This window comes from Medicago sativa, chromosome 1, assembly GCF_051527215.1.
Source record: "Medicago sativa cultivar Bolivia chromosome 1, Bolivia_mono, whole genome shotgun sequence".
Classification (NCBI taxonomy): Eukaryota; Viridiplantae; Streptophyta; class Magnoliopsida; order Fabales; family Fabaceae; genus Medicago; species Medicago sativa.
In genome coordinates, this window is record NC_140749.1 from 53142677 (window position 1) to 53165246 (window position 22570).

Consider the following 22570-nt stretch of genomic DNA (forward strand, 5'->3'; position numbering starts at 1 on the left):
CCCATTAAAGGGTTTTCTTGGGTTTAAAATGGCAAAACCAACCTTCAGAAAAGGATGTCTTGTGTCTTTCTTCCTTTTCTCTTGAGCAGCTTTAAGGAACATGGTAGTTACCGTGCCATCTTTATTTTCCCCATCTTATGTACCGTTGCTTTTATATCATATACACAAGTAAGCATCACAATGGGGTAGGGTGGGACATGTTTTACTGTCCTCGTCCTCAAATCACATATATTTACGTGTTACCATACCCGGTCTTCGACCGAGTAAGAAATTGAACCCCATCCCTAACCCTAACCCTGACGGGTTTGGGTATCCTCGCAATAAAATAATTTTTGAGTAAAAAAATAATTTTTTTCTGGCCTTAAACCCGAACCCAAAATTTCCCCGAACCTACAACCAGAAATTAATTTTTATAATCTTCTATTAATCAAATACATTTTGGGTAGAAAAACACCATACACTATGTGTATTTGTCGATTACAAACTAGGGAAGGTAACCTTATACCATATTCATAGTGATTAAAAATTCAAAAATATCTCAAAAGTAGGAATGACATATAGCCAAAATATCAATGGTCTAAATTAACTAATAATCTAAATTATCGGAACAGCAAACAACATAGCCAAGTACAAAGCACATGATTGTTCATTGAAAAATTAAAATTGCTAAAATTAGTAGCCACATCGACATTATATATCTTCTTTCTTTCTCTAAAACAAGTGAGAGACCCATAGTGTGAGACGGAGAGAAAAGTGAGAGAGTCGTAAGTTAGTTCCTGGTTTAGGGTTTACTTGAGACGTTTAGGTTTCTATTTATATAAAAGGGGTAATAAAGTAATTTTCTACATTCAAAACGGGTTCGGATACGAGTTTAGGGTGGATGCTTATATCCCTGTTATCCGTATTTTAAAATAAGGGAAAACCTAAAATCATACCTAAATCTAGTCAAAGCTGGAAACTCCATCAAATCCTAGAGGATATTCGCGGATACGGATTTTATTGTAATGTACTCCCTCCGGTCTCAAATGTAAGAAACTTTTCACTTTTTAGATTCATTTAATAAATGATTTATGTGGTCTTTATTATAGACCACATACATCATTTATTGAATGAACCAAAAAAGTGAAAAGTTTCTTACATTTGAGACCGGAGGAGTATATACACAAGCGCCGAAAATGGAATACTTACGTGTTCCTCTGTCCTCTTTTATAAGTCTATCATTGCTTAATTTTATTTTTTTTCTTTCTCCCATCTGATCTATTTTATTTTCATCTCCATATACACCGTTATGACTAGCATCCTAATGTCGTGGACGTTACTTTTCTTTTGAATGATAAAGTATATAAATATATCAAGAGTACAACAAGGTGTACTCGAAGTCTTGCAAGAAAACAACCCTTTAAAACGAAGGATAAGCAAACAAAAAAAAAAACCGAAACGTACAACAAACAGCCATGAAAAAAAAATAACCACGCACGATGGTACAATAGAGATTTGAGGTCTTACCCAGATATCAAAGTGATAAATACAGTTACATTAATTTTTAAAATATATATATATATACTATATGAATGAAGATTCAAAATGGTCCCTGATCAAAAACTCAAGTACCCAAGTTGATCCCTTACATTAATTTTTTCTTTAACATACCCTTAATTAATACTACAAACCTTGTTTTGAAATAAGAAAAGTCAAATTTAATACATATAAATAAAGGACAATTTAATAATATTAATACACAAAATGGACACATTAATTGCAGTGACTACTTTTCTTAAAAAATGTGAAAAAATTAAAAAATGCTTACATATATGTACGGAGGGAGTAAGTTATTTAATAATTAATTCAAGAAAATGACAAAGTTATACACAAGTCTTAACTCATTAAAATGCTGAAATTATTAGGTTAATATTGTGATTAGGGTTCGAACCTCAACTCTTCACTATTTGAATATAATGTTTGGAAGTGAAATAAGATAGGTTAAACAAGAAGTAAAATTGGAAGAAAAAATTACACCACATAATATTTGATTTTCTTTTTAATTGCCAAAGAGATATGTAGTGAGATAAGAAAAAATTACACCACATAATATTTGATTTTCTTTTTAATTGCCAAAGAGATATGTAGTGAGATAGAAAGAGATATGTTAAGTGTGTTAGTTTTGTGGTGAGTTGGAGATTCCTTCTCTGTGGAAAGAGAGAGGACATGTTCTCTCCTTAACAATAATAGACTGATAGTTATAGTACTGATGCTTCTGCCTACTTTAATCATCTATTATTTTGGCAGCACAAAAGGTCAGAGATTTTATTTTGCTACAATGGACACTACCTATGAAACTCAGATAAAAAGGCAATCAATCACATACACATGTTCAAGGTCTATTTTCCTCAAAGTTGTTTGGGACATATATACAATTTTGACCGACATGAAGACAACAATTTTAATCCCCTCTACATTTTTAATAGAAGCCACATTAATGCAAAATAACTGTTCCCCTCGTTCCATTCTTTTCATTAAACAATACTGATAATAAACTACATAAAAAAGAAATTCTTTTCTATTCATGAGTCCTAGTTCAATCGATAAAATTGTCAAAATTGTTAGGACAGATGTCATAACAGCAATTTAAACTTCAACTCCTCCACATATATGTATGAATATAATTTTGTCTATCTATTCGTCTATCTATAAAAATAAAATAAAAAATTCTCATTTAATTTAAATAGTATTTCATTCCTCTTTTTTCTAAAATGCTTATAATGTCGGAGGAGTGAGTAACATTATAACTATCATGATTAAATGTTTGTTCTTTTTACTAAAAATGTGAATTTTATGATAATAGAGAATGAAATTTAAATGTTTTATTTACTGAAAGTGGTAAGATCCACCTTTAGATATTGAAACATCGATATTTGATAAATCCTTAAAATGCTTATGACTATTCTCTTATGGAAAAACTTAACTCGTGCCCTTAAGGCACAAGTTAATGAATTAAATATAATAATTTTTTATTAGAATATGTGCAATAAATTTAATTTTTAAGTTTGTAATAAATTGAATGCACAAAACTTAAGAGAATAATTCTACTTCTAAATTTCTTAATATGTGTTTTAAGGACGCAAGTTAGCCTAACCCTTCTTTTATTTATCTTTTAAAAAAGTGTTCCTCTAATAATAATATGAACAAATTACATTAGATTTGATTAAGGAGAGATTCGGATGGGTAAAAAATTATTCAAGTCTAACCAACCGTACATTACAACTCTACTGATTATGGCTCAAGTACTTGCCCTTTGTCATATTTCTTACACGTTCAATTCACGAGAAAAACCCGACAATCTTATTGGTTGGTAAATATTAGTTTAACTTGTTTATAGTGCTCTTGTTACTCGTCTACGTCATCTGCAACTCCAACAGTAATATTCTTGAAAACAGTCAACAACATTTCTGAGTTGCACATAAGCCAGAAGCCCAGACCTATACAACGATTTATTAAAATTTAATGTACGTCATATAGTAAGTAATTATTCACTAGTACAATATAGATCGAGGAGAAATGATATTTTGACAACCACTTTTTGACAATTTTTAGACAACTTTCTCTCTCATACTCACATGATGTTGTTATTCTCTCTCTTCCTTTTTCTCTCTCCATTGTTTTTGACCAATAAGAAGTGAGAAAAACAAGGTTGTCAACAAAGTTGTCATCAAATGAATGTCAAAATATCATTACTTTAGATCGAGACATCTAGCTAATTAAACTAAAAAGACATATGTTATCTCATTTAAGCATTCATGGATGAATGTCTTTGGAAAGAAAAAAAATTGCATTCTTGGTTGATGTATAAATAGAAGTTTGGGTTAAATATGTTATTCGTCCCTGCAAATAGGGCTCGCTTAAAATTTCGTCTCTGCAATCGCGAATCCTTATTTTTTTGCCCCTGCAAAGTTTAATCAGTTAAAAATTCATCCCTTGACCCAGTTAATGACTGCCACGTCATCAAATTCACAAAATGGCATGAGAATTGACGAAAATACCCCTGGCTTGTTTTTTTTCCTTAAAAAAAATCAGTTTTTTCCCGAATTTTTCCCGAAAATTTTTCAGTTTTAATTTTAACAGTTTTTTTCCGAAATTTTTTTTGACTTTTAATTTTTTTCAGATTTTTTTAAATTAAAAAAAAATTGAAGGGAAAAAAAATTAGCCCAGGGGTATTTTGGTCAATTCCCATGCATTATGGTAATTTTGATGACGTGGCAGTCATTAACTGGGTCAAGGGACGAATTTTTAACTGATTAAACTTTGCAGGGGCAAAAAAAAAGGATTAGCGATTGCAGAGACGAAATTTTAAGCGAGCCCTATTTGCAGGGACGAATCACATATTAAACCCTTGATTGAAAAAAAATAAAGGCTAAAATATGGTTTTGGTCCTTTCAAATATGTCTCGTTTTGCTTATAGTCCCTGTAAAAAAAATTGTTGTTTTTGGTCCCTGCAAAATATTTTGTTTTTGAACATAGTCCCTCAAAAATAAAATATTTTGCAGGAACCTTTTTAAAAATCAAAAGATTTTGCAGGGACTATTTTTTTCATAAATGGGTTCAGTCATCATGTGTCACGTGTGCAAATCATCACAAAAGTGGGATCAGGATCAAAACCAAAACGAGGCATATTTGCAAGGAGCAAAAACAACAAAAAAATAAATACAGGGACTAAAACCAAAATAAGACATATTTGCAGGGACCAAAACCATATTTTAGCCAAAAATAAATCAAACTTAATGTATATAACTTACAATTATTGAGTGTGTTTGATGAGAACACCCGGGTGGCGGAACAGGGGTGGCATGGGGGAGCCATGGCCACCCCATCTTAAAAAATAAATTTATTTTTAATACCCTGGAAATTTTTTTATACCCCATCTAAAAAAAGTAGAACATGCAATTTAAAAATCTGCAACTTAGTAACCTTGAATTTACAAGTGCCAACAAGCAGATATATTCAAGACTCCTTACTAATTCCTTACTACTCCCTCCATCCCGGAATAACTGACCCATTTTCTAAAAAGAAGTGTCCCAAAATAACTGACTCATTTCAATTTTCAATACAACTTTCATCATTCTCAATACAATATAACACTAAATAATACTACTTTTATCATTCTCAATACAATATATTCCACTTTCCCCTTTATTTATACATTTTTCTTAATATGTGTGAAAAACAAAATTATGTCAATTAAATTAGGACAGAGGTAGTAGTTGCAATTACTAAACACAAAGTGGCCTTGAGCAGCTTATTTAGTAGTACAATGTAGTACATAAAGTAGCTTATTTAACTATTATGACTCATGAGGAAGCATTTAGTCAAGTCATTAATTAGTAGTACAAGTCAATTATTGATAACATGTCAGTATATATTGAAAGGGAAATTCGTATATGTATTAGATCAGAGTCAATTATTGATGATTTTAAGTCACTCGAAAAGTGTAAAGTGTCACTTTTTTTTTTGAGCAAAGTGTAAAGTGTCACTTTAAATATTTAATGATCGACTTTATATATTATGTGATTTAAATTTTGAATGATCGATTTTTGGTTTATTACAACTTAAATGTGTTGTATGCAATATGATTTATATATTTTAGTTTATTTTGATGGCGGTCACCCCAAACTTTTTTGTCTGGCTCCGCCACCGAGAACATCCCGGTGAAAAATGGATTTTGATCCACTAATTTATAAAGTGGAAAAGCAATGTGAGCTTAACAAAACTGATATGGACATTGCAAAATATATGTATGGACTGAGGTTCGAATATCATATATCCAACTTCTCCACATTTAAAATGATTTAAAATGTGTGAGCTTCAACCACTAAACTACTTGACAAAAAAATAGTTGATTTTAGGTTTAATTAAATAACTTATCGCTATAAATATTCAAAATTTTGTTTTTATTCTCTATTAAATATTCAAAATTTTGTTTTTATTCAATATTAAAAAATCACACTTCTTTTGTTGTAACATTTTTCTTTACCATTTTTAGGGAAGAAAAAAATACGGACAAATAGTTTCTTCAAGGATTTAAAATGCTTATGGAACTTGACAAAAAAAAATGGAAAAATTTACAAAGACAAAAAATATTAACGGAAATTTTTACAATGATTAAATAGTGTAATTCTTTTTTGAAAAGACTAAAAATAAAATTCTAAATATTTATAGAGATCATTTACTTAATTAACTCTTTATTTTATTTATTTTTGAATTGTTGATTTTAAAAAGTTGGAGCCCTATAGACAAAATTTAGTAGAAGTACTCGTATTTGTCCATTATTTTCCACCCAACAACAAAGTACATATGAAAAATGACCTTGACCTTACAGAATGGCTCAACTAACTAGACATGTACTTGTTAACATGATGAAGGGAGTTATATATAATGATGCAAGTTTAAGGCATGCATCTTTTTGTCTAAACAAATAATAAAAATTCAAGGCATCCAAGGTTCAATGCTTCCCGGCCTTCACCAAAAAATAAAGGACAAAAATATATTTTGCAAAACAAAAATTGATGTCTCAATATAAGGCTATGCTTAGCTAGATTTTCTCTATTGTTGGAATTAGGTATAATTTTCTATGATTATGATGTACAATTGTAAATACTTGATACGCATGGTTATATATAAGTTTTGTTTCACTATATCGATGTTTCTATTTCCGTACTTAATTTTCCAACATCCACTTCGAAATTGATCTTTTGATTTAGAAAGTGCTAGACATAGATTTTTAATTTATGGAACATGGAATAAATTTATTTGTAGATTCTAATTGAGAGACAGGATCAAAATGTAATGCTAGTTTATCATCTACCTGAGAAAAGACATTAGAAGTCATAGGATAAAATAAATCTTTTATTATCTACGAGACATCGAGATGTAGGGAGAGCAATAAGTGAAGTCATAGTTGAGACATTAGAAGCATATAATCGATCAAGAAATACTTTAGAGGATTAGTTCACGAAACTTAATCTCAACAATATTATCTCTCTGTTATTGTTCCCAATTTAATGCTTCTTTTCATAGAAAACAACCCTTTTTTCAAACTTAAAACTAGAATAATTGTTGAAAGATAATGATATCGCATGAGTCCTTGTGGAGACAATAAACTAAAATACTTACTTTTGATACTGCAAAACGGGTTGATTATTATTTTCCATTAGTTAGTTCTTGTTGATAACAAAGGGAGAGAAAATTTAATAGGTTGCATAGTATAGGAGTATGTAGCTAGCTCCATTTGGATGTTATTAGTACATGTTCTTAGTAGTTAGCATTTTTGTTTGTCCATTTAGATGTTCTTAGTCATGGTACAGGTATAATAGTTAGCCTGCTTGTTTTGTATGTTTGGATGTTCGCTTTTAGTTTGTATCATTAATTCATGGGTTAATTATGTTTCTAGTCCCTATAAAATAGCGACCTTGTAAGTTTAGTCCCTACTTAATTTTAATAGCATTTTTAGTCCCTAATTTTGTTTTTCTGCACTGAGTATTAGTCCCTACTCAATTCAAATTTGTTTAATTTATGCTTAAACTCTTAAATTTTTGAACAATTTTTTGCAGACATGTTTAGAACATTACTAAAAGTTCGTCCGCAAAAAATTATCGCAAAATTTGATTTCTACATCCAGATTTTATTACTTTTTATCTTTAACTTTTGTCGTTTTAAAAAATTCATATTTAATTCATTTCATGTCAGAAAATTCTAAATTTTAGTAAACGAACCTTTCATAGTGTTCTAATCTTGTCTCAAAAAAATCGTTCAAAAATTTAAGAGTTTAAGGATAATTAATCAAACTTTGTTTTAGCAGGGACTAAAATTATAAGTAAATTTTTTTTTATAGGGACTAAAAATGCTATTAAAATTAAGTAGGGACTAAACTTACAAGGTCGCTATTTTATAGGGACTAGAAACATAATTAACCCTTAATTCATTGTTCTATATCCTTAGTCTTTCTCTTCAAAGTAAAGAATATCAGTAATGTTATTGAATGCATCATTATTCTGATGTATACTTGCAATTCTCCCTTGTTCCTACAGGTTTAACATCCTAAAAGATCATAACTTATTCTATTTAGGCTTAACATCCTAAAGAAAACATGAATCTTGATGCTTAACATCCAAAGGAAATTTGGACTGCAAATCAAAAGATAAGCCTTGCTCTTTAGAGATTAGTCTCTCTTGTGTGAATGAAAAAGGAACTAACCATACTTAGGATTTTTGTTAATCATTTAAAAAGTAGTGTCATAATTATAATATGATCTATAATAATACATGTTTATCAAACTTAGGTGGAGACCTTGAAGTCTGAGACTCTGAGTTAAAGGACGAAATTATTCATCAAATTTCAAGTTGTTTGTCTTCAATAAAAAGTGAAAGATTGTTAGAACCACATTAGTTTAGATGCAATTTCGACCATTTAGGTTTAAACGTTGACAAACAAATGAAAAGTGGAAAATAACAAATTGTCTACTAAAAATTTGTGTAAATGTGCAGGGTAAAAACAAAGTAAATAATACCAGTCAACCCACTTAACATAAGCATTTTACAAAGATGAAATATAGGTCCAGATCCTCTGATAACAAGAATGTGCTCGTTCTCTTAACATAACACTTTTTCCAACAAACTAAGTTAAAAAATGATTGTGATGATGTTTATTGTTAAGTTTGTATGTCCAAATTCATCGCTCAAAACTAGGGTTTATAAGTATATTATTCAGTCTTAATTTGAAACAAATTTGATAGATTAATTGATTTATAACGTCGTTGTTGATGAAATATTTATCTATAAAATTAAGATTAAATTGAAAAACAATAAGAAGAAAATGTATGTAAGTAAATTATGTTTGGTGTCATAAGCATTTTTTGGATAATTCACCTCAATATTAAATGGTCATGTAAACGATGAATATATGATTTATTTTAAAATGTTAAAAGAAAATGTTACATAGACTAAAATATGTGATTTTTTTTCCGGATTAAAACAGAAATTCTGAATATTTATAGGGATCATTTACTTAATTAACCCAATAAATTTGTAACCAAAAAAATATATACTTTTATAGTATATATAAAGGAAATATGGGATTTTGGCCTGACTTTTTTACTCTTCCATTTATACCCTTAAAAAAAATTCTATAATATTGTTATATTGTTGTGTCATTTAAAAAGATAAGTATTTATTACATTTGCTATATTGTTAATGTAATTGAAAAATATAAACATGGTCTATTACAATTTGAAAGTCACAAACATTTTTTTTCTTTACAAAAGTCACGAACAATTATACATATAAATCAAAACCAAAATTTCATTACAAAAAACACCGTTTATAATTTACATGCATTAGTGTAGTAAAAAAAAGCGTGAAAACTCCGAACGCTAGTATAAAATAATGTTAGCTTAAGAGAAGATCTAGGGAGAGATCAGGATCGAATTTTGTCCCTCCTTAGATCTGTTTATGATTATGATTAAAATCAAACATTCTGTTTATGATTATGATTAAAACCAAACACTCTTTTGAAATCCAATGATTTAATCGATTGATAGTGTGTTAAAAATCTTTGCAATGACAATATATAATTAAATACTTTTCATTTATGCATATATATAAATCAAATAATATTGATTTTGTGTAAAATACCACATAGATTTCGTGGACCGAATATTCCTGTTATTTATAGAGTTTGTTTGTCTATAGTTTTGCCGTTATTATCTTTCAAAAAGAGAACTAAACAAACAAAAAAAATGTGTTAGAGAACTCATTAGAAAGCCCCACCAAAACTAAACTAATATAAGGCATGAATAAAGACAATGCCACAATACTGCTGTAGTGTTAACATCAATCCAACTATCCAAGACCCCACAAGTAAATGCAACATATAAAGTGCATGTGATGAGAAGGGAGTATAGTCCATAATGAAGACACACACAAACACATTATTATGACTAAAAAGGACCACTTCAATTACTTTGTAGATGTAGAGAGGGATAGAACAGTGGAATTTAAGGAACATCGGCCCACACCTCAATAAAGTTTGAAAACGAGGATGACAGTTTCTACAGTAAGTTTTCTTATTATGCCAAAACCTGCCCATAAGCCCCAAAATCCTCTACCTTTGTTTGTATCCATCCTATGTGGTGTAGTGATAGTGGCAGGAGAAACAACTTGGTAACATCTTGTTTATATATACACCATTATATTTTTGTTGGATCTTAAGTGCTTTTAAAAATATCTTTTTGCTTTTCTTGATTCAAATCATTATTTTGATCTTTGGAATTGTATCATGATCCCATAGATTTATAAGATTATTGACTAACCCTTAAAATTGATGGTCACCAATCACGCAGGTTGTAATTTCGTTATTGCATCGGGTTTTTGTACAGCCACAAGACTACGTGCAGTCACTCTGTGTGACTGAACGCAGTGTGTGGCTGAATCCAAATTCTTCATGATCTGACAATGTCAAATTGTTTAGTTAGCATGATGTTTAGGGCATGTTCAATTTAAGTATGTTTTCATAAATTTGTTTGTGACTATTATTGATCTCTATTTTGTGGATAAATTCATCAAAATTTATTGAACATGTTGTCAGGTGAACTAATAAATTTATTGATGGTCTTCAATTTCAATCATTAAGTAACTTAAGTGACTTAATTATCAATCAAATATATACATACATATACACATATACATACATGCATGTATTTACGTACTTACGTACGTATGTATATATGCATGTATGTATGCATGCATGCATGTGTGTAACAAATTAACTATTAGTAGGGTTGAACTCAAGCTTGAATATGCAAGTTAAAAGCAGTAAGTATCACTGCCACTGAGTTCCAGGAGTTGCTAAACTTTTTTTACCCATTTACGGATGAAAAAAAATGTACATGATATAGGACCACAGGTGCAGGAGGTCAATGACAGGGGGGGTTCAGTTGATCTTTCACATAGATGAGTAGGCACACCCACACACAACGCTATCAAATATAATTGGTCTATTGAACCAGAACTACATGTGATACCCACCTAAAGAAATCAATTCTATGTTCAACACTCTTCTGTACACTTGTCATAGGGTAGTTTAAGCTAGCCAACAATGCAAGTTGAAATTAAAGGGATTCATGTACAACCTTCCACCATCAAGTGGGAAGAGTCCTCTTCTCATTATGGCAACTCAACAAGGAAATTATGTATTGGCGTCAAAAGAATATTGATACTATTGTCTACAATTATTATTGCATTGGATCTAGCAAGTTAGCTAGGTGCATGTAAAAATGGAGCATACGTTGTTTAATTTTCAGCTACCAAGGTCCTTCAATTAAAATATTGTGCCCCACATTGTTTTCAATTTAATTCCTCAAATATCTTGTTTTGCTATTTATGTTGCATCTTCCCATCTATCATGGACAGAAACTAATAACGGAATTTTTAATTGGCTTTGTTTAAATTCCTTATGGTGACTTTCCATGTTTGGTCTTTACCGGTTTTAATCACGATAGTGACGAATTTATAGCTTTAAATACAAACTTAGGCACACCATTGTTAGGAACATAGCACACAAATGATTCAATGGTAACACATACAAAATAAGATACAAATATAGTATGGAGAACACAAGTATAATTGTTAACATCTTCAAAAACACTAATATTTATTATCTCAAACAAAATTGCATTTTTTTTACTAAAAATTATATTCATTCAAATTGACAAAATGCATTGAAAATAATACAGGTTCAATGTCACTAAAACTAAAAGATAATAAATTTGTGATCAAACTCACATCATCATAGTTAATAGTATTAAACGATAAATATCTATAAATTTAGCATAATCAAAGTGATTGTAATACTCATGCTTGCAGATATATAATGTTGACACTCAAATGATCAATTGAATCCAAATTGATTTTTTGTATTATCTAAGAGTGTGGTTAAACATCAAGGTGAAATCTCAACTCAGTTGGCATGCCAAAGAAACATTTATCCTCTACTACCCACTCATAAATATATAGGAAGGTGGCTAAACAAAAACCCTAAAAAAAATGTCAAAAACAAGCACAAAAGAGAAAGCAAGAAGACAAACTCCTCTAAAGGAAAATGTTGATTTTCAACCACCCTTGGGTTCATCCTTGGAGCGAGTGTTATAAGAAGTGCTTCTATCAGACAATTTTTGTGAGATAATAAGGAGTAAAGGGAGCCTTTAAATCCGCTTTCTCATCAATCAATATATGTTTAATTAAGTCAAGATCCTTCTCCATTACCAGGCATATGTTGTTCAAATTGATTTCTCAATTTGAACCAAACAAACATCGCACCAAGACAAATAACTAAACATCGGAGTAAGGGAGTGAGGGAAGTAGTGAGATAAGATGGTCAAAGTAAAGATATTTTAGCGGCTGGAGTAGGTTAAGATGTGGAGTAATCCAGAGGTCGATGATTCGAACCCCGCTACCAACTTAATTTTTTTTAGTGTTATCTACCAACATAATTTTAACAAAGAAAATACTAACTTATGTCCATAGGACACATATTAATATATTGAAAATAGAAATTATGTATTAGAAATTGTGTTAATTTATTCCCTCTGTTCTAGATTATATGACGTTTTTGGCATTTCACACGTATTAAGAAATATAATTAATTTTGTGTGGAAAAGAGATATTATTACAAAATTGTTCTTAATAAAGGATATGGAAAAGATAAATGAAAGAATTGAAAGAAAAGAGTAATAAATAATTAAGAATATGATAAGAAAAGAAACATTAATGTTTCATTGGTATTTTTTTTTTTTTTTGTGGTAGCCAGGATTCGAATCCTAGACCTTGCATATTTTATGCGTTGTCCATACCAACTGAACTAAGCTCACGAGGACAATGTTTCATTGGTATTGTAAAACAACGTATAATTTAGAATGGAGGGAGTATTATTCACAAAATTGACAATAAAATTTTCTCAATAAATACATGTTTTTTTATGAAATCCTTAGCATCACCATCCTTTAACAATACTAACATTCACTGTTATTTAATATCACACAGCATCCAAGAGTCTTCAATCAATATTATGGTGATCAACATTATGGTGATCTAAAGAGTCATAATAAATGTGGAATTCTCAATAATAGTTTATTAAACTCAACTAGCATGACAATAATTATTAAACTCAATTAGTTCAACAATTCTTCTATTAAATTTCAATTATTTTCTCTCTTTAAATTTTTACATCATTTGCTGACTTTGTTTTCTTTTTTGTTGTTGCTTGTTACCACTTGCTCGCTATTCTAAGTAGCAAATATTGTACCCATTTTTACCTCACATCAGAGATGGGCATGATTTGGGTTAATGTGGAATTGGGGAGAAAAATGGGCTTGGTATTGGCTTTTCATAATTGCTTTATAGGCCCTTCGTATTGCTTAAAAGTCTCTCGGATTTATCGAATTGTAACTCTGATGGTACAAATCTATCAAGAGTTACGACTCAACCGTTGTTTTTTATATCAGATGTAACTTCCGATCGATTTATTTCAAAAGTTAAGCAATCTTAATGGTCTATGGAGTGATCACCTTGACTTTTTGTATAAGTTGAATAATCCCGTAGGCAACTTGTACAAATTAATTTCTCTTGCATTGCAAAACTCATAAGGTGATAAACTCTCGCTAAAAGATTTTAACATTGCAAAATGTTCTTGCTTGAATTTGAGTCCAAAACTCTAGTAAAACAACAAAATACTTATATGTCATCTCATCTAACTGTTCTTTGATTGTCAATTTTAATTTTAAAGATTATTATAGAAAAAATTATTAAAAAATAGCAAAGTGTATAGAATATATATAAGTGATAATACGTACAATAAACGTTATAATATTTATAATTAATGGTAAATATTGAGTAATATATCTATGTTATATATAAAGATAATAGAGAATTTTGTGCTGGCTTTTTCATTCTTTCAATTACACTCATAAACAAATTTGTCTATAATATTGTTGTTGCCATTATAAAAGATAAAAATTTATATTATATTTTTTGTATTGTTGGTGTAATTGGAAAAGATAAACATTGTTTGCTATAATTTGAAAGTCACAAATAATTATACATGTAATTCTAATCAAACCAAACTTTCATTAAAAACACGTGAAAACGAATACGGGGTCCATCTGAACGATGGTAATTTTTAATAAAATAAAATAATTTATTATTAATTATGGAACAAAATCAAACTCGGCTCTAAATAGCTAAAGTTGGGGTGGTTGAATTATCGTGTTAAACTGCTTATATTAGACACTATCAAATATTGTGTAGCATGCTTCTAATAAACAGATAAATGAACAAATCGAATAAGCATCAAAACGAAAAAGATTCAGCACGAGCATGTAAACATACAATACAAATAATTTGCAAGAATTAATTGGTATCACCCGTACCAACAAAGTACAACTTTTGTTGAAAGTCCATAACAAAATAATTTCGTACTTAAACATATAGAACTTGGAGCAATTTTTAGTACAAGTAAGCTCTTACAACAACAACACGTAAACGAGATACTAAATATATGTTCTGATTCATGGAAAACGCTGTTAGGAAACCCATCGCAGCTCGTAGAGATCGCGTTATAAGATTAATCTTTGATCATAATCAACACATTTTTATGTACTAAACAAGACACCATTTGCTTTCACGTCAATTTGATTTTTCAAACTTATTATCATGTTTAAGCATTTAGCCGTATTTTCTTTTTGAAAAATTACACTCACCTCCGTCAAGGTATGTGCAAATGTAACTCATACCTCCTCTGTTTTTTGACTCAGCACTAACCTCCCCTACAGTTTGATACGGTGAAACTTCCGTCAATTTTCTTTTCGCAGAAAAATAGAACATTATGTGCTTCCTTCTCAAAGACACTGCCTTTTTTATTTTCCTCCAAGAACCCAGATCCCATATTTTTTTTCTTTCCACCATGGAAACAACACATAATACCTGAATAACAAGGATGTATTTTAATTTCATTCTGGTCTCTCTTGGTTCTCGTTGTTCATTGAATTGGTTTTTGGACATTTGGTCTCGTCTCTATCATTCTGGTTTGATTCGATAATTTTGTTCTTAGGAAATTAACAAACCAATCATGAGACTAATTGATCAGTGATAGTTTTGAGAAGAGAGAAACTTTAAATACACTGGGATATTCTATTGTATATTTGTTGATGCACCTATTTTTGGGAGGTGTGTGTTTTTCCCTTCCTTTTTCTTTCAAACAAAATAGCCATATCAAATTCATACTTAATCAAATGTGTACATGTTTGTAGACATAGTATACACGAATATAAACTAAAATCTCTTGTGGTGCTGTATCATATCCTCAAAAGTTAAAACACTATTTGTAAATTAACATTATTGGTTTGGATAAAATAACTGTTAAAAAAGGTTTATTTGATTTTGTTAGTTTCACACTTAACGCCTGCTCCCAGAAACAGGGCACCATACTATTGAAAATGAGGTTATTGCAGCTTCAAAGTACATTACAAAATCATTATTTACATTATAATCATTTCAAGATGGAGTAATAAAAAAACATAATTTAAACCTCAGAAATTCTAATCATCCACAAGACTGTATTTCTGCAGGCACGCAGATCTATCAAATATTAACGTAAACAAAATTGCCAAACCGTAATGTGCCATTCTTGTAATGAATGACACATGAAAGGAATCATCAGAGCCTCTTCAGATGCGGTGGACTGGATTTGTAGTTCTCTTCAATATGCCGGGTGAGAAGAGAGATTCCATAATGTGATGCACTCGAGGAGGCATAATAGGATGTTACTGTGAGTTGAGCGAACTTTGGAAGTACATAACCTGAAAAATTCACATGCAACCATATTGCTATTGAATATTTAAAGCTTGTAGTATCATCAGCAAACTACAAGACACCTTTAAGTCTTATTTGCCTGAGGAAACTAAAACACAGCACAAACCAAGTAAACCTTCTAATGTAGATATTCAGTTTAAACCAGGTAATCAATAGCAATGTAAACAGAGATGGCACCAAAATAATGGTGCTATTAGCAGCAGATCATTCCATCATATACACACAACTTCAAAGTTCCATTCGAATCAAGTATTGGTGTGGCATGAATCTCCATGAACCATGAGTCACATTCCGATAAAAAAGGATTGCAACCACAATGCTTGAGCATAAATTGAAATCTCTACTTCTTATATTGATTTTTAAACAAAACTCATTTTTCAAACTCACTTGAGCTAACAACTTATATTTCAGTCTTTTATGAGAAAAGAAAGATTAAATACCCTTATTTAAACCCATCTTTCAACAATAAAACAACTTTGGTGTCAATCACTACAAATTTGTAAAAGATACTATTCTGGAAATTTATTTTGTTAGAATATAAGAAAATATTTTTGATATTACATTACCATAAGTTATTTCCTAGGATCAGTTCATAATTTGGGAGTATCTTATATTATCTCTTAGGATTAGATTCTATAATAATTATTAAGATTTGTTCCCGATTTTTCTATTTATTTAGGGTTAAGTCTATTTATCTCTATAAATAGGGATTAGGGTTTAGCCTTTTGTATCAAGCTACTATCAAGTCATCATCAATAGTATTCAAAGGTCTTATTATTTTCTCTCCTTTTATCCAAAATCCTACAGAGCATGTTGAAGTTGTGGGATTTTTTATAAAAGGGGGGAGAAAACTTGAATATTTTCTATATTTGTAGCTTGATACAAAAGACTAAATACTTATAGGGATGCATAGACTCAATCATAAATTAAAAAATCAAGAACAAATCACAATAATTAAAAAAAAAATTAATCCCAAGAGATACTCTAAAATTTATAAATTGATCCTAGAAAACAACTTAAGATACTTTAATAGAACATCAAAGATAGCATTACATAATAGTTTAACACCATTAATCAGGCAACCATATTGTAAATTATAAGGAAACAGATAAAGAGAAAAACTAATTCCAAATACATTTTTAAACTACAACAACAACAACCAAGCCTTATCCCACTAAGTGGGGTCAGCTACATGGATCAAATGACGCCGTAGTGTTCTATCAAAAACCATATTTGGAGTTTTTCCTTCAAAAAAAAAAAAAAAAACAAATATGTTTTAAAAAAATCAAATTGGGAAAGTAAAGTGCTTGCAGTTCCAACTTCATCGCATGCTTCACAGGTCAAATTTATCAAATAGCAGATAATCCATTAAAACATTCAGCAAATACAATTAGCATCATTGCAGATTTTATTTGTGAAAACTGATTGCAATAAAACATAAAACACTAGGCAAGGAAAACATGTTAAAGTCAAGGTTGCCAAGTTTTGATGTGAAAAATATCATGAAGAAACCTATTGACTTGCATTGGTAAAATAAGGGTATGTGATAGGAACTCATATCAAAATATAAACTAGTAGTAATATTACAGTATAATCTGAAGAAATTCAAGAGTCTTGGTTCTCTCCCCTCCAAGCATTCAAGAGCTTGGTCTCTCCCTACCAAGCCTTTATCCCAATCCCTGAATGCCCTTCTTTTCCTCTGCATTTTATTTATAATACTAAATCCCTATAGCAGTTACATAGAAGTTCTGCAGATAACCTTTACTGCAGATAGCAGTTACTGCACATGTAACCGTTGCTAATTTATAATATATTAAATAAACAATCTACTAATATTCTGTAACTTCTGCCCTTATGAGTCCTATTGCCAACAATACTCCCCCCCTTCTAAAGATTCACCTTGTCCTCAAGGTGAAGGATAACACAAGTGTCCACCAGGGTCCCATAATTTGAAACAGAAAGATTGTGTTGTACATGAAATAGGAAAATTTCTTCCCAGATCAAATTTGCTCACGGCTGTCAGTCCTCTAGTGACCGGTTTTTGGGACGACAATGTCACCGACAATGAAAATTTCTCGTTCTTAGACTTTATCTTAGGTATATCAGCAACCACTGTGTGAGAGCCGATGTCCAGGGGTTTCAACAACGGCTGCTTTTGGTCTAACCATTCTAGTGGTGGCTATTGCTAACAGTATGATTGCTGGCAAGAATGTAGAAGCGATGATAATCACCCTCTAAAATGTTCTAGTGCGCCGCCATTTATGTGGCACATCTAACAAATTTAGAGGAAAAAACCTAAGCCAACCTGAACCGTGAAGTCATATTGACCTCCATCTACATCATCTCTACTCTCAATTATGAGGTTTCACCTGTGGCCTGGCTTTGTCCATGATCTATGGGGGTCTTGCTAATATCTGTGGCCTACCTCTCAAGGTGGCTGTTTGAAATTGTTAGTGGCTGATAGTTATGATTGAACTCTCTCCTTCAAAGTTGATTGTGGCTGATGATTGGATGCAGTTTCTTGGTATTTTGTTTTAAGATTTTGTAAAACACTCTTCTCTCCTCCAACTCATCTGTAGATGCTGTTTCCTCTCCAAACTACATCTTACAATGTCTGGCTAGCAGCTGATGGTACGTGTAAAAACATCTGTTTAGTTTTTAAAATCAAAACTTGTCTTTTCTATTATTTATTTATGAACATATGAATCTGCCCTTTATATTATGAGTTGTGACATTAACTTCAGTCGTGTCGTGTAACCTCCTGCATTTTCAATTTTTTTTTTATTGAACAGCAGTTATAATTTTTAAGTTATTTTGCAAATTTGTATTACTTAATATCACATATAAATTGTTTCAATATGGTCTTTCATTTTAGAAAATATCATAAGATCTAACTTACAATCCCTCTCCATTGCACACGTTACGTGACTTCCTAATCCTACCCTTGTGAACCGGGTAGCCTCTTGAGTTTGACGACATGGATTCAAGTCAATGTCATTAAGGCAGTTAATTACACCAAACCTAAAATCAAGCATAGCAATGTGGCATATGACACACTATGGCCGAAGCATGCGAACTAGCAACTAATAGTAAACGCACACGCAAAGCATACCAAAAAAACTGAATAATACAAACAAATATGACTATATGCTAATGTCAACAATAATCTAGAAACATATTGAATTTCATGCACCTAAAGTATCACTATTAGCAGCCCTAGAACCACTGAACAAATAAGATGCAATCACAAAGAAAGAGATAAATAGAATATAAAATAAAATAGACAAGTAGCTTATAGTTGATGCTTAAAGCATATAAGCTCATAATTAAAGTTGAGTTGTTTGAAAACAGTCTTTCTCTCACAAACTAGTGGTGTTTTTCTCTAACTTATAGCGATTTTGAGAGATGACTTCATGTACTGTTTAAGCGTATATAGTTTACAGCGTATCATTTTTTTCTCTCGTTTTAACCCTCATTATATTAATAGAAGTAATTTCATTTTATACTTATCGGTTTGTTCAACTGCTAATTTTATCAAATACTTCAAATTCAATTTGCTAACCTATCTGCTATCAGCTAATTATTCTGCTTTAAATTCATTTGCTATAGGCTAAACATATCCACTATGCATTACATTTTGTCAAACATAGTCATCAAGATCAAGAGACGGATGAGTAGAGAAGAAAAGGGAATCAATGAAGACGTGAATTAGAGTAGTCCGCAAAAGATGTGATAGAGTCTCAGCATAGATGTGCACAGTTAGGACTTGACTGGTTATTAGGATTTTATGAATCATAATGGGTTTGACTGGTAATTAGGGTTTAAAATAGCTCAATGATTTACGTCTTTTTTCATTCTTTAAGGTGACTTAGCTGCCATTTCAGCCATGTCAACCACGACCACCATACCTGCCAGAGATATTACAGCCATAGTAGGTCGGCAGCCGCCGTGTAAAGGTCGCCACCACATGGCCATCCAATTAGTTTTGTTAAAAATCTGCCACAACATACAACTATGGCCACCATTCTAGAACATGATTCAATTAACAAAAAATGGGGGACAGCCTATGATTTCATGAAGCAACTCTATAACTACCATACAATAGTTGTCAAACATTTAGTTGTGTGCACAGTAAAAATTGAAGGCCCAGAAACATATAATAAATTGGCGTGTAAATAGAATTACCTCCAAATGCAGCACTAGCTCCTGCAAATATCAACAATGGAGGGATCTATGGGGAAAATTAGAAAAGAACAAAGTCAGCTATAACATACGACCAAGCTCTATGTTACATCAATGCATCTAATCTTCTCAACATATAAACGCATGAAAACAATGAAACCAACTTCTATGATACAGACATCAGCATCAATAAAGCACAAAGCTAGATAACTGTAATATGCAAAGGACTCAAGCCATTAAAGTTCTACATACCCCAACCACAAAAGGCAGCCACTTCGGTCCTTTCAGACGATTTTGAAGATATGGTAACCCTACAACCAAATATTAAAGAGCAATATTTAAACAAAGTAGGTATTTGGATTCAACTTTAATCCATTAACAAATTAAAGAGTATTTGAGTTCCACTATCAATAAACAATATGATGCAACATTTGAAAGAAACAAAAAAACGTTCGCTTTTACTACAACTAAAATAGCCCAAATAATTATAACGTGAATTATGAAGATAATATCACGACACGTTCTTTTCAACGGATATTATAACAAAATCAGCTACCAAAACAGTAGATCACATTTAAATTCAAACTGTCTGTATATCATACAGAGCCAAGCAAAAGTAAAATTACCATTATTCAAACCATGAACTGCACTAAGCATTCCACCAACCCCGGAGCCAACCTATTCAACCAAACGAACAAGCAAATAAAGAACTCATAAAAAATAATACTAAATACTAATAGAATTTGAGTTCAACAACACAAAACCAATAAGAGCTAATGAGACTGTTTGGAAGAACTTGCGAAAATTCAAATTGTTTTTAGATTATTTTCATAAGTTCTCCAAGATAGCTTATGAAAACAGTTTAATAGCTTATATGAAAACAATTTAACTTAATTTTATCTTACGCCATAGAAATAGCATATACATACACACTTATCATGATAAGTGTTTATGCTATAAGCTGCAAATAAATTGTATCCAAACACAGCCTAAAATTGAATCCCAAAATCTTATTGATATTAACAGCTTATACATAAGTGTTTATCATGATATCTGATAACTGGCTTATTTCTTTAGCTTATGCCTGTATTCTTCATAAGCTTGCCAAGGTAGTTTATGAAAAAACAGCTTATGAAAATACATTTTTTCGTTGGTGAGAACTTATGAATTAACATAAAAGTTTATTTATTTGCATAAGAAATTTTTCATAAACTCAAAAATAAGTCAATCCAAACTGATCCTAAACACAAATCAAAACAAAATTCAAGAGAAGAACTCACGACGGCGGTTGCATCATGTAAAACGGGAGTGATAGTCCATTCACCTCTTTCCTACAAACAAATGATTGCAAAAATCAGAGTTGAATTTCATTGCGTCAATTTATCAAACATCTTATACGCAACAAAAAAACAGATACGTTGCAAGAGAGAAAAAGAGGAAGAAGAAGAAAAGAGAAACTAACGGAATTAGGGTTGAGAAGAGAGAGACAACGAGGGCAACGAGCGGAACCAACGCCAGGGTTTAGGGTTGGATCAAAGTGGAGATTTCCGTTCCTCAGTTTCTCTTCGTATACCTCTCTTGTTCCCATTCTCTTCAGAGACGGTGTTGCTGGAAGAAGCAGATTCACTTATTAATTAAACTTTCTTTAACAACAAAAAAACAATAATCAATAGATAGTCCTCTAAAATAAAAAATTAGTATATCATTAAAACGAAGAATTTTTTTTTGGTCTTAGATGAAGTGGCAAGCCACTGAAATTAAACTATACTATTAATCTCACACACAACTGTGAGGTCCTGGGTTCGAACCCGGGTCACGACGTCCACTCTTATAATTTCGACATCATATAATTTCGACATCAAATAAAGTATAATTTCGACATCAAATAAAGAATTTTTCTACTAAAAGAAAATTACACTCAAATTTCATTAAATATTTACGATAATACTAAAATTATCCTTTATATATATAAATTTTCTAAAATCTCCATTTTCATTATCAATCTCAATGAAAGATTAAAATTGATTAATAATGTCTTCCACCGATACTCTATTGATTTTTTTCAATGATGTTGAGTTTCTACCTTTTTTCAATAACGATGATTTATTTTTTTGCTCATCTTTTTTTTTTCTTATATGTGTTTTGTGTGACATAGTTTTTTCATGCTGGGTGTGGATTTAAATTACACATATGTTATTTAAGTTTAGGTAGACACTCACTTAAAGTATAATAAGGTTAACATAAACTTAGTTTATTTACCTTACTTAAACTCAATTTACTTAGCCTACGAGAATTCAATTTATGTGTGCCTATCTAAACACTTGCCTTTGAACATAGAAATACACTCAAGATGAAGTAGAAAGGGAAATATAAAATGCACAACATGGAATCCAAAACAACATCAAACCCATGACACAAATAAAATAAATCAAAATATAGAAACAAATAAAAAAATTAGGGAGTTAACAAGAAAAACA

General features: G+C 30.9%; 1 protein-coding gene across 1 annotated transcript; it reads right to left on the reverse strand.

The window, feature by feature from the left end:
• Positions 1 to 15527: 15527 nt before the first annotated feature.
• On the reverse strand, positions 15528 to 21700 carry LOC146955324 (uncharacterized). The gene is made up of 6 exons (XM_085721084.1): positions 21556 to 21700; positions 21374 to 21424; positions 20720 to 20771; positions 20346 to 20404; positions 20097 to 20142; positions 15528 to 15898 (listed from the first exon to the last, which is right to left on the reverse strand). The coding sequence occupies exons 1-6, from the start codon at positions 21679 to 21681 to the stop codon at positions 15756 to 15758; spliced, it is 477 nt and encodes a 158-aa protein (XP_085577210.1). The 5' UTR covers positions 21682 to 21700; the 3' UTR covers positions 15528 to 15755.
• Between the last annotated feature and the right edge of the window lie 870 nt (positions 21701 to 22570).

Coding starts and splice junctions, on each gene's coding strand:
- LOC146955324 (XM_085721084.1), bottom strand. CDS start 21,681: ATGGGAACAAGAGAGGTATACGAAGAGAAACTGAGGAACGGAAATCTC. Junction 21,425..21,555: donor CTCTTCTCAACCCTAATTCC/GTTAGTTTCTCT, acceptor ATTTGTTTGTAG/GAAAGAGGTGAATGGACTAT. Junction 20,772..21,373: donor TACATGATGCAACCGCCGTC/GTGAGTTCTTCT, acceptor TTGGTTGAATAG/GTTGGCTCCGGGGTTGGTGG.